The 13,626-nt window shown below is 43.2% G+C and overlaps 1 protein-coding gene across 1 annotated transcript in view; it reads right to left on the bottom strand.

The window, feature by feature from the left end:
* The window catches only part of LOC102833707 (protein eva-1 homolog A-like), a 47,021-nt gene that overhangs the window by 30,372 nt on the left and 3,023 nt on the right, over positions 1-13,626 (bottom strand). The window contains exons 2-3 of the mRNA XM_006870790.1: positions 5,394-5,484; positions 3,250-3,392 (exon numbers count right to left, since the gene is read on the bottom strand). Of these exons, the coding sequence (XP_006870852.1) occupies positions 3,250-3,392; positions 5,394-5,484 (234 nt within the window). The remainder of the gene's footprint in view (positions 1-3,249; positions 3,393-5,393; positions 5,485-13,626) is intronic.

Genomic DNA, 13,626 nt, shown 5'->3' with positions numbered 1-13,626 from the left:
TTGATTTCAGATTGAAGAAGTTGGTAGAATTCTTCTATTTCATCTTCACTGGCTAAATATACATATAGAGAGTAATATAAATATGTAGAGAGTCTGTTATGACATATATTATATATTATTGGACTGCAAGGTCAGTTTGAACCACAAGGAGCTCTGATACCATCGTGGTTTTAAGTCGGGCTGCTAACCTGAAGGTCAGCAGTTTGAAAATACCAGCTGTTCTTCAGGAGAAAGATGAGGCTTTCTGCTCCCGTAAAGATTTAGTCTCAGAAACCCTATACAGAGTCACTATGTGTCAGAATAGATTCCACGACACAGCACCACAGCACATTGTATACATTAACTACTAACATAGCACTTAGGGGTCCTGGTGGTACAGTAAGTTAAGCACTGGGCTGCTAACCCACCAAATACTACCAGGCAGAAAGATGAAACCGTCTGCTCATCTACAGCGCCTCAGAAATCCTAAGGAGCAGCTCTGCTCTGTCCCATAGTCACTAAGAGTTGGAATCAACTTCAAGGCAGTGGGTTTGGTTTATTAACATTCTTAATTAGTAAAATTAATGTGACCAATTCAATTAATATTCACCTGTTTTCTAAGTTTTTAATAGTTCTGCAATGAAGGTCCTCAGAGCAATCATTTCTAATTATTTCCTTCTGATAAATTCCTAGAAGTGGGGTTGCCGGTGAAGTGCAAAATCTGTTTTTAAAGCTTTTAATGGATACTGCAAATCATTCTCTAAAGAGGTTGCAGCATCTACACTCTCAGCAGAATTGTGAGCACTCCTCTCCCCACACTTTGTCCAAATGTGGTCTCCGAGAGTTGGAAAATGATTACTTGACATTGGTTTGCTGGTTTGCTTTGGTCTGTACTAGCACATGTATTGCTGAGACGTTGGGCAACTAAAAGCAACTGGTACACTGGGAGAAAATACGAAGGGTCGGGACTTGTATTATCATCTGGTCCATGTACTCGATTTTCTTTACAAAAACCATGTTTATCTGTATCGATAGTGAAAACTCCGAGAAACAGAACTCAACAGGGCTGTCTTGTTTTTCCAGGTCTTGTGTCTTTTCTATCTCTTATAGTGGAAACGAATGGAGTGTTCCTTCTATGGAAGGTTCCAGGTTTCACAGATTTGCCTGCATTATATGTACCCTCATACGGTTAAGCTACTTTACTCATTAACTTTTTCATGAGAAAGAGTTTCACATTTCAAAATCAATTTCTAGTTGTCAAATCGATTAACTGGATATAGCACATTTTATTTTAGCCACTCTGCTTTCGACTTCCTTGCATTCTCTTTTTATCTCAGGCTGTATTTACTTAAAAAAAGCATTTATTTTGCAGCTGATGGGCTAGGAAGGAGGAAGTTTGGAAGAGAGAGACAAACAGGGCCATGTGCCCCTCAGGCCAATGACAAAATCAGAAGACACACAGTGAACACCAGAGTTCTCAATGAGCTTCTGTACTCAAGCATAACATGTGAGGGTCATGCTGGCTGAAATGGAAACCTGCCAGGTACTCCCTGTACTGAGCAGAGCACCAAAGTCCAGTGCCCTGTTTGCTCTCCCCCTGACACATTTTCTTACAGCTCTTGATTTGCAGGTGCCCTTTGAGGCTTTGGAAACTAGTGACCATCCCTGTTCCCTTCCCTGCTCTACCACGACTTAAATTTTGTTGTTATTATCTGCAAATGACTTAGCTCCTGATTTATGATGGCCCCATTCACAAGAGGACAAAATGCGGCAGAGCCCTGTGCTATCCCCATGATGGGCTGTGGCTCAAATCATAGGGGTTTCATTGACTGAATTCAGAAATCAATGATCAAGCCTTTGTTCCTAGTTCATCTCAGTCTGGAAGCTCTGCTGAAATCTCTTTAGCATTACTGCAACTCACAGGCCTCCAATGAAGGCGGGGTGGCTGCTGAGGAGATGCAGTGGCTGGAAATCAGGTCTCCTGTGTGGAAGGCAAGCATTCTACCGCTGAGCCAGCACTTGTCTTCCTTTTCCTGATATCTTTAGTCTAGAGCCAAAGGAATCATCATTCAATAGACTGTAAAATACAAGATGTCAGTGTTTGAAACATCTTGTTGCCAACTCTAGTGTTCTTTCTCCCCAGCTTCAAAAGAAGAGCAAAGCTAAGATTCCTCTGGAACATGGGGGCCTGGTTAAGGAGTTCTTTAAAGGGGGCAAAAGGCTGACTGATGCCCTAGACACGACTGATTTGAGAAGGTAAAGCCTTGAAATTGAGACAACGAAGACTGCCCGCAGCATCTTCCAAACCACAAAGGAACCCGTGTAGGGAAGCTTCTTTCTGAAATTGTGCCACACATCATCAAAGGTCCTCTCACAGAGAGAAGCTATGAGTCTCCCTTGCTGTCACTCACCCCTACATCAGAGCTGTCAAGCTCTGTTTCCAACAGTTAATAGAAAAATCACCTTTGTATTGGAACTCTTAGCAAACCTTGCTAGATATTTAGAAAGCAAAAATAGTCTTTTCCACAGGAAAATCGAATCAGAACCTCAGCCCATTCCTTTTTACACAACAGCTAGAAACATCAGACAAAACAAAATCCAACTATCAAAAACAAAATACCCAAGCAGCAGGCGTACAGTGCGGTCACTCAAACCATTGAGCATTTTAATACACTTTTAAATGGTTCCTTTTCTATGGACAATCTCTGTTCTCAAGAAATGATCTTTTGGGGTGAAAATCAGCCATGTTCCTAAAATAGCAGTAATTGGAACCAGGGAAGGTCAAATATTAGACTCACCCAGGGAATTATACACACACCTTCTGTCTCCTTTTCTCCCAAAAGGGATCAAACATCCCACGCCACCCTTCAAACACACACACTTGCAATCTAGTTGGGGTTGAGAATCCCTGTACAGAAATCACAGTGCAGAGGTTACCTCCTCATTCTCCTCCCCCATCAGAGGGAAATGTATAGGAGAAGCTGAAGACAGCCCCGAGCTACTTCATTCTCTCATTTGAGTTGTAAGGAATCTAAACATTTCATAAGAGAAAAACTAACGGAACCTGTCATTTGCCAAATTAGAGAATCCTGAGCTTGACTCCCAAACAAAAAGACCTTTCATCTGAAAACTCAGTGCAACAGAGCCCCTCTGCTGTGATTACATAGCATCTCTCTTCTGAGGTTCAGAACAGAGAAGGCCACCCCCGAGACAGACCTGGACCCAGTCCCAGTGGGCCGCAAGCTTGGTCAGTGAAGGCTGGACACCTACCTGAGACAAAGAAGTAGGCTGCTAGGATGTTGCTGAGTAAAGCCATCTCCACACGATGTGGCTGAAGGACAGCCTTAATGTCACCTCCAGAAGACGCTTCCAGGAATGCTTCTGCTGGAGCAAGATGGCTACTTTCTTCTCTTCTGTTTGAGAACAGAAAAGGAATAATGAGAACACATTCTGCTTTCCTGAGGCTGTGTTCCAGTAGCCTGGGTTCAGGAACAAAGAGCCAACTTCCCAAATGCCAGCTAGCTTTCCCTAGCTAACCACAAAGACCTCATGTCTAATTTTCTTGAATCAAGAAAATTTTCTGGTTTTCAAGAAGAAGCAACTCCTTACATCTATTTTCCTTGGTCTTTCTCCTTTCTTTTCCCCTTCTCCTCCCAAGTGCCCATTTTAGGACTTTCCCCTTACTCTGCCCTGTCTTATTCTCTTTACTCTCTCTGGTCACTGCTGAGGCACATCCTATTGAGTTCACACCATGGTCACCGTAATCATTCATTTGAACCACAAGCCACAGTCCACCTCTCTCCTGGCTCTGCTTGCTCTTGAGCTTGCACTCATGGCACTTTTGTACTTTGATCAGTTTGCCTCACCTCACAGGTCACCAAAGGCAAGTCCTTGGCAATGGGTCAGAGCTGGTTATTGCAGAACTTCCAAATCAGTTCCTGTTCCAGTTCCAAAATGCCACAAGCATTTGGGAGCTCAAGTCCACTCCTTGCCCCCAGGTCTATGACCCCACTGATGACTATGATACACCCACAAACTGCCCACCAGGACTAACAGTAGGGAATTGTGGGATCTAGGGTTCAGTAACTTGGCTTCTGGGAGCCCATCCTTTCCCCAGCTGCTGCTGCTCAAACTAAGCAGTATTACGACCAAGTTCACTCAGTGAAGCCTCCACAGAAAGCTGCTGAGGATGGCAAAGCCCGTGATAACTCCTATTCACTGCTGCTCTGGGTGAGAGTGAAGAACTGAGTCATGGTGCAGAGGGATGTCAGGCTTGGAGAAGTTTGGAGAACCAGAAGGCTCCAGTTCTCGGGGCTCCCACGTGGATCATAGAGATTGGGAACATGGACCATATTTACAGGACTGGGAGAACTGTGATTCACAAGTAGATGGGTTACAACAGACAACACAATTCTTATTCTAGTGGGTTCCATCAGGCTCCAGGGTACACTAGAGAAAGGCAAGACACAGAACAACCCACAGGTGAGATAGACGTGACCACAACCCCTGTAGTAACAGAGGTCTCAAGAGTGGCAGATGAGGGGTGGAAGTTTCAGGGAGCTTTCCACTGAGAAGGGACTGCTTACTGCTGAAAGACACTTGCACCTCTGAGTCAAAACACAAGGCCTTCTTCAACAGTCACTTGAGTTGCAAAAAGGTTACAAGTGGATGATACAAGTCTATAATTGGAACCATCCTGAGTTCAAGGGTTATCCACAGACAAGAGGACTTCAGAACCCAAGAAGTGAGTGACAAAACTGGAATCCATCTGCATATACACTCAGACTCAGCTACTTTACATCCATTCCCTTTGATTTATACATGATGATGCAAGACTCATCAATTCATTTCTGGGAATTTTACAACACTTTCTTCTTGCTCAAACTCTCACCTACTCTCACCAATAGGTCACCGTTTAAGGCACAAATTTGACTGTATCACTCCAAATCCCAACCCTTTAACTAATTCCCATTAAACTTTTGGTCTCAACACATGTCTACTTCCACAGTATGTAACTCTTGCCTTTGCTCCTAATTCGTTTCCTGCCTACCCTGATCTATACTCATATACACAGGCATACACTTGTCTAATGCTCCAAGGATAGCAGAGAATCTTCAGTTTTCTAGTACAACACACTGTTTTATCCTTCCATGCTTTCGTATGTGTTCTCCCATTTACCAAAATACCTTTCTTCTTCCCCTTATCTGTCTGGTAAATGTTTCTTTTAAGAGAGTGGTTGGAAATTCTACCACAATGAAGCTCCCCATGAATCCTTCAGACTCTATCATTATACCAAGAATATCCAGATATTCTTCTATAATGACACCTATGCCATTTTATCATCAATTATCAAATTATACATCTGTATCCCAGCCTTAAAGAGGTAGTGTGGTGCAGTGAACTACTTCACATACCTCTTGTAGCCATAGTCTTTGCAACTCCCACCAAACCACTCTTTCTTGCTTGGTATGGTGGAGGGAACTGCCGAAGAATTATGTGATTCAGCTGTGAGGGGTTACCAAGGCTAGTCAGGATTGGTCAATGTTGCCAACCTGCTGGGTATATAATGAGTAGTCATCTCAGTAGCAGGTACAGGGGCATCCACTACACTCAAAGATGCGCCAGGAGTGGGACACATCTTTTGGACCCAGACATCCCTGTGCACTGAATCTCCTCGACCCAGGAACAGAATGCTGTGTCACCAGAGGGGCCGCAGCAGCAGAACCAAGAGCCAGAGCATGAGACAGAGCCGTGGGCTTCCCAGCCCTGCGAGCAAGTAAAACTGAGTGACTTTGGGCAGGAGACTTGCTGGCAGAGTGGAGCGCCTGCAGACACTTAACTGAGGGAGCTCGGTTTGTTGGTCCACAGAACTAGAGCTGAGTGCCTTCAGGATGAGGCTTCTGGTGGCGTGGTGTGCCTTTGGGCATTGATCAGCAGACCTAAAAGGCTTTGTAACACTGGCTGGCCAGAGAGTCCTGCCTGTGGGCATAGGTAAGGAGAGGCTGTCCTGACTGGAACAACTACACCCTGGGCATTTCTGACCCTGAGCTGTGATGGGTGAACTTCCCTACTAACGTCTGGAAGTGTGAGTACGAGGTCTGAGTTCTGTGTGGCCATGGCAATGAACTCTCAAACCCACTTTAGTCAGTATTGTGGGAGGATGACTGATCATTTCTTGTGGGTGTCTTATAAGTCCTTGTTGTCCAAGCCTGATGAAAGAAAAGGGTCTCAACAAATGTTGGATGGCTTACTAGCTGGATGAAAACAGAGCAACGAGGCACGAGCTTTGTAGTCATAAATCTCAGAAAGTATTTCTGAACACAGCAGAGGGTAAGGCACCTTAGAGGTGCAAAGAAGGCCAGGGCTGACTGTGGCTCTAGATGAGGTGCCAAGGTCAGCACTTCCATATCTCTGATTCGTAAGGACTGTGAGGGCTCACAAGCAAGTTGTAAGCTTTACTGTAGCTCAAAGATTCTTGCTGCACATGTCCTCATGCCCTGGGTTCTAACAGAGAGTTTCATCAGCCATGGGCAGAGAGACAAGGTCAAAAGTATGAAAAAAAAAAGACAATTTCTAGATGGCCTATCCTAAAGAATGACGTGGATCAACCAGGAAGATGCTCCATGGTCTACATGGCAAAAGTCAGTCTAGATCAGAAGTTAACATACTTTTCTGTAAAAGTCTAGACAGTATTTTAGGCTTTGTGGGCTATGGTGTCTCATCTCACCTATTAAACTTTGCTATGAATCGGGCTGCTAATCTCACAGTCAGCAGTTCAAAACTACCAGCTGTTCCGCAGGAGAAAGATGAGGCTTTCTGCTCTCGTAAAGATTTACACCTTGGAAACCCTGTACAGGGTCGCTATGAGTCGGAACCGACTCCACGGCACATAATGACAACAACATTGTAATGTAAGGACTCCAGCTGCTCCTTGAAAACCCTATACAGGGTTACTATGAGTAGGAACTGACTCCGCGCCCCGTAACAACAATTGTAACGTAAAAGCAACCACAGACAATATGTAAATAAAAATGCTGTTGTTTGTAAGTACCTGGAGTCAGTCTAGACTCACAGTGGCCCTGTATAGGGTATCTGAAGAATGGCTGGTGAGTTTGAACCACCAACCATGCAGATCAAACCAACCTTGTGGTGAGTGTTCATTCTACAGCACCACACCAGTAAGACTGTGTTCAGATAAAAAGGTATTTATAAAACAAGTGGTGGGATATATTAGTGAATAATTGTTATCAGGACTGATTGTGAGGGTTGGAAATGTAAAGGTAGGTGTTTTGTAGCGAGGAGGGGAGTGATTAACTTTGCAGTCTAGGAGTGGAGGTCCCTGGGACCATCAAGGGAGAAGAGCAGAGAGCGGGACCCTATCCAGAGAAGCAGTGATGCCAGAGATGGAGGCAGAGACAATGATGTGGAGAGATGGAGCAGCTGGGGACTTTAGATTCAGAGACAGAGAGGGGTTGTGTGCTGATGACCGGGGGGCAGGCTTGTAGTGTATACCCTTTGGTTGGTTGATGATGCATGGAGGGGATTATAACCATGGCAATGAAACGATATACCAGAGGATGAATGTAAAACTAATGTTCTCCCATGTAAACTATCGCATAATTCACAATTAAACTGAAAACAAGTGGTGGGTTATTTGGCCCATGGGCCATAGTGTGATCCTTACAACTCAAAATATGGTTGAAGGACCAGCAGCACCAACATTAAGTGGGAGCTTGTTAAATACACATTTTCTTTATCACATAATGAGTCCAAGTCCACATTTCACCAGACCCCTAGGAGACTTTGAGAAGTGCTACTCTAGTTGACCGGAGGTGGGGGGGGGGAGCCTGGCCCTGTAATGCCTATTCCACAGCATGGTGCTAGGAGGAATTTCAGCAGTGTGTGGTCTTTATAAGTCTCATCTTGTAGGAAAGCTATTCCTCACAGACCCTGCCATACATCTCAATGCCCCAGGTGGTTTCAGAGTACCTTGAAAGTGAGGAAACTAATATCAATTGCAGAACTGGGCAGGAGAGATTCTGTTCAGGGCAGCTGCCAATGATGCAAGATTGGTAGACATTAGAGGTGATAAACCCTAGAGTCAAATTCTGCTCTCAGCTCCTTTAATATGGACAAACAGCTCAAAGTAGCTCTGGACACTCTTCACTGGTAGTTCACCCTATAATAAAACACTTCAATATCTTCTACCAACATATAGGTAAGGAGCATGAAGTCCCCATCCAGTCCCAAGTTTCATCACTCATCACTAGCTAATCCCCAACTGGGGGGATTCTCCACCCCCAGGGGGCATTTGCCAATGTCTCGAGATTTCTTTGATTTTACAACTGCAGTGGGGGAAACTGCCCATGTACTGAGTAGGGTCAAGGGTTGCTGTTACCCATCCCACAGTGCAAAGGAAAGCACTGCACAGCAATAAATACTCTGGTTCAAAATTTAATAGCTGATGCTGAGAAATGCTATTCTAGAACAAGCATCACTACGCCATTGACTAACCTAGCAATTCTCAGTGTTTATGCATCATAAGGGCATCACCAATACATTCAAAAAGGTATGAAAAAGAGGCAATGCTTGGAGTTCCCAGGAGCTTTGATTGGAGCATCAATCAATGCAATGTCCCCATGACAATGCATCACATTAACCAGCCCTTCATGCGAATTCAATTCTTGAAAACTCTTACTCTCAAACAGCATTCTCTCATGGGTGATCGCAAATGCCTTCACCTAATTACTGACAAAAGACAGCAAAATAGAGGAGAGAGAGTGTCTTTCCATCTAGAATCTTATCTTTACGAACACAAACTAGTCTCCTGATGAAGATGACAAGAAACCCCTCTTGTGAGCACCGCTGCTTAGATCGGTGGCTAGATGGATGCTTTGTGTGTTGTTTTCATTAGCTTCCATTTTAGAGGTAACCTCATTCTCAGTGCTTCAAATTCATCTGCTTGGGAGTCTTAGGCCCACTCATTTGGATTCAGTATAATCACTGAATGACAAAGTACAAAATGCAAAGTATTTGGTGGTAATGGTGCAGCTCATCTGCTATTTCAGTAGCAGCAGTGAGCATCTCCTGGTGAGTAAGTCCCCACACCAATGACTATCTCATTACATACTACTCAGGGGTGATCACTGAATTCTCGCTTTAGTTACCTGGAAAAAGAGTACTGTCAAGAATTGAGAAGTGTCTGGTAAGAAGAGTTCATCTCTGATACACTGGTGTCAAGCAGTAGAAATTCTGCAACTGGGTTGGTTCTAGATGGTGTCTCAAGATCTGAAAGAAAAGACAACAACACAGAAATCACATCATGCCTTAGACCTGGTGTCATCCAGGAAGCAGCAGAGAGGGCTTGGGTGTGTGTGTCTGGAACTGCAGAGATGGAGTAGCACCTTCTGAAAAGATGAAGCCCATTGCCAGAGTTTCACCTGAAATTTGGACCAGACAGGCAGTGAAGCTGACCTCCCAAGGTCACAGCAAAAAGGAAACATGAGGTGAAAGATCAAAAAAATGTGCTTCCTCTTCCCTCCTGTCAGCCAGAACCCACAAAAACAGTTAAAGTGGGATGTGTCCATCTGGTCCCTCATCAGTGAAGTGTACAGGCCAGTCTCCCTGGGAGAGAAAGGGAGGGAATTCTGTTCCAGATAGCAATGCCAGCATGGGCCATAACTGGTGTCTCACACAACTCTAAGTGGGCACTAAAACATGAAAATGCTGATAAACCCCAAAAATCACAAACCCAGCTAATAGGGGCCTCGGCAAAGCCTGGACCTCACACAGCTCTTCTATGCTGCCAGTTTCATTTATTAGTGTAGAGGAAGAATGAAATCAGTCAGGGAGCTGGGGCCACACTGAGCAGCTCCCTGGCTCCATACATACAGTCATTCGTCTAACTGCTCAGCATCCTGTGGAGGCTTGCAGAATCCTGACTTCTGCTTGTTTATTTACATCTTTATAGATACTATCCCAGCTGCTTCTGCCCCACTCAAGATTTGTGGCATCTTCCTATCACTATTTTTCTAGTGAAGAAATTAAGGACAAGAAAGCAAACGAAAGTTGCCAAACAGGAAGGGGAGCTATGTAGAGGCTATGTACTAGAACACAGAAGCAAGTCTGTGAGGACTGCTCATTCTTCACTTTCACTAATGAAAACCATAAATGGACTTAACGCTCGTGTGGTCACACAGAATCTGAAGTACAAAGGCTCAAATGGAAAAGTAGTTCCTACATTATAGACCAGGAAAGGATACACATGACCACAGAGAAATGAATGAGCAAGGAGGAGTCTACACTGTCTCTAGTGGGCATGTCACACCCAACCTGCTAGCTCACCAGCTGCTTGGTTTGCTGTGCTCCAACCTTCATCTCCAACCCACTGCAGCAAACCATTTCCAGAGACATAGCTTAGACCTTTGTCATCATCTAGCAAAGCTCCAGTGCTGAAACGTGGGCTGTGAATTCCTTAAGAGCAGAGATCTGGTTTTAATTCAATTCTTCCCTTCACTCTCAGAGCCTCCCACAGAAACTGCACAGAGCCCATGCTCAATGACTGTTCACTGAATGTCATTGTCATTAGGTGCCATTAAGTCGGTTCACACTAATAACAACCTTATGCAGAGCAGAATGAAAAATTTCTGGTTCTGAGCCATCCTTCAATTGTTGTTCTGTTTGAACACATTGCTGCTGCCATTGTACCAATCCACCTCGCTGGGGTTCTTCCTCTATTTCACTGATCCTCCACTTTATCTAGAATAATGTTCATCTCCAGGGACTGGTCTCTCCTAATAAAAAGTCCATAGTATGGAAGATGACGTCTGGCCATCCTGGCTTCCAAGAAGCATTCTGGCTGTAATTCTTCCAACACAGACTGGTTTGTTCTTCTGGCAGTCCATGTACTTTTAATATTCTTCTAATTTATACCATAACTCAAATGCATGTTTTTTCATGGTCTTCCTTAATCATTGTCCAAATTTTACATGCATATGAGGATATTGAAAATACCATGACTTAGGTCAAGCATACCTTAGTTCTCAAACTGACATCTTTGCTCTTGAACACTTTAAAGAGGTCTTGTACAGCAGATTTGTCTAATGCAATACATCGTTTGATTTCTTGACTGTTGCTTCCATGAACATTGATGGTAGAACCAAGCAAAATGAAGTCTTTGACAACTTCAACCTTTTCTCCATTTATTATGACATGACTTATCAGTCCAATGGTAAGGAATTTTGTTTTCTTTACATTGAGGTGCAACCCATACTGAAGACTGCCATGTTTGATCTTCATCAGTAAGTATTTTAAGTTCTCCTCACTTTCAGCAACCAAGGTTGTATCATCTGCATATCGCAGGTTGTTAATGAGTCTTCCTCCAATCCTGATGCCATGTTTTTCTTCATATAATTCAGCTTCTTGGATTATTTGCTCAGCATACAGATTGAATTATTATGTTGAGAGGATAAAACCCTAGAGCACACCTTTCCTGATTTTATATCATTCAGTGTCCCCTTGTTCTGTTCAACCGACTGCCTCTTGGTCTGTGTACAGGTTTCTCATGAGCACAATTAAGTGTTCCAGAATACTCATTCTCCGCAATATTGACCATAGCTTGTCATGATTCACACAGTTGAAAGCCTCTGAATAACCAATAAAGCACAGGCAAACACCTTTCTGGTATTCTTTGCTTTCAGGCAAGATCTATCTGACATCAGCAAGGATATCCCTCAATCTATGCCCTCATCTGAATCCAGTTTGAACCTCTGGAAGTTCCCTGTCAATGTACAGTTGCAGCTGTTTTTGAATTATCTTTAGGAAAATTTACTTGCTTGTGATATTAATGATTCTCTCTGATGATGTCTCCATTCTTTGGGACACCCCTCTTTGGAATGGGCACAAATATGGATCTCTTCCAATCTGTTGGCTAGGTAGCTGCCTTCCAAATTTCTCGGTATAAATGAGTGAGTGCGTCTAGTGTTGTATCAGTTTTTTAAAGATTTCAATTTTTATTCCATCAATTCCTGGAGCCTTGTTCTTTGCCAATGCCGTCTATGCACCTTGGATCATTGGCTCCTGATCATATGCTGCCTCTTGAAATGGCTGAACATCTACAATTTCTTTTTGGTACAGTGACTCTGTATATTTTTTTCAACTTCTTTTGATGCCTTCTGAATCATTCAACATTTTGCCCATAGAATCCTTCATTATTCAAAGTTGATACTTGACTCACTGAACGTTGTTATCATTAGGTGCCATTTTTCCATCTGTTCTTTCAGCTTGAGAAATGCTCAATGTGTTCTTCACTTTTGGTATTCTAACTCCAGGTCTTTGCACATTTCATTACAGTATTTAACTCTGTCTTCTCATGCTGTTCTTTGAAAATTTCTGTTCAGCTCTTTTAGCTTCTCTTTTTTTCATTTGCTTCAGCATCTCTACTGTGGAGAGAAAGTTTCAGAGTCTCTTCTGATATCCACTTTGGTCTTTTACTTCTTACTTGACTTATTAATGACCTCTTGCTTTCTTCCTGTATGATGTTGTTGATGTCATCCCACAACTCTCTGGTCTTTGGTATTTAGTGCCTAATGCACCAAATCTATTCTTCAGATGATCTCTAAATTCAAGTGGAATATCTTCAAGCTCTGGTAGTATGTTACTGCCAAGTCAGACTGCTAATCACACGGTCAGCAGTTTGAGACTACCAGCTGTTCCACAGGAGAAAGATGAGATTTTCTGCTCCCGTAAAGATGTACAGCCTCATAAACCCTATACAGCATAGCTATGAGTCAGAACTGACTGTACGGTGCCCTACCCCCTCCATGTTCAAAGTCATATTTTGGCTGTTGTAGACTTGTTTTAATTATCTTCAGCTTCAGAATGAACTTGAATATGAGCAAGTTCAGTCTGCCCTTGCACTTGTTTTGGCTGATGATATGGAGGCTTTTTCACCATGGATGCATGTGCATTCCACCATGAAAGCCCCACGTGTGTTAGTTTCCTACCCATGCTATGCTGCTATGCACATTATTTGTGTGCCCATGTATTTACATAGGTATGTTATATGCATAAATCATAGTATGGGTATGTGAGTGCATGTCCGAGCAAAATCTTTCTGAAATATTTCTTCTACTATTCCATGCTCTTTCTCTCTCTCTCTCTCTCTTGCAAACTATTGGTCTCACATAACTCATCCTATGAATTTTCTCAATTAAAACAAGTGGCAATTATCTCAAAATTAACTTACATCTTTTAATGCATGATCTCTGTTGTTGTTGTGAATTGCCATCAAGTCGGTTCCTACCCTTAGCAACCCTGTATAGGGTTTCTGAGGAACAACTGGTGAATTTGAACCGGCGACCTTGTGGTTCAAACCGACTTTGTAGTCCAGTGCATTAACCCACAACGCCACCCAGGAGGGACCTTCTAAATCATAATCAGCACTACATTAAAATTTGAGCAGCACAAATCTAGAAGACCCAGCCAGAATTGTAGGGGAATTCAAAATTCTTTTTCATAAAGAACACTGGAAGTGACAGAGACAGTTTCACCAGGAAACACTGCAGGGAGGAGACTATAGTTTTCATTTCTTTTTTTCCAGAATATAGAGATTATACACTGAAGAGAAATTAGGCTTGGTTTGTGCAG

The sequence above is a fragment of the Chrysochloris asiatica genome, unplaced genomic scaffold (assembly GCF_000296735.1).
Source record: "Chrysochloris asiatica unplaced genomic scaffold, ChrAsi1.0 scaffold00151, whole genome shotgun sequence".
NCBI classification, from domain to species: Eukaryota; Metazoa; Chordata; class Mammalia; order Afrosoricida; family Chrysochloridae; genus Chrysochloris; species Chrysochloris asiatica.
Note: the sequence above shows the minus strand (reverse complement) of the source record. Positions and strands in the feature narration are given on the sequence as shown.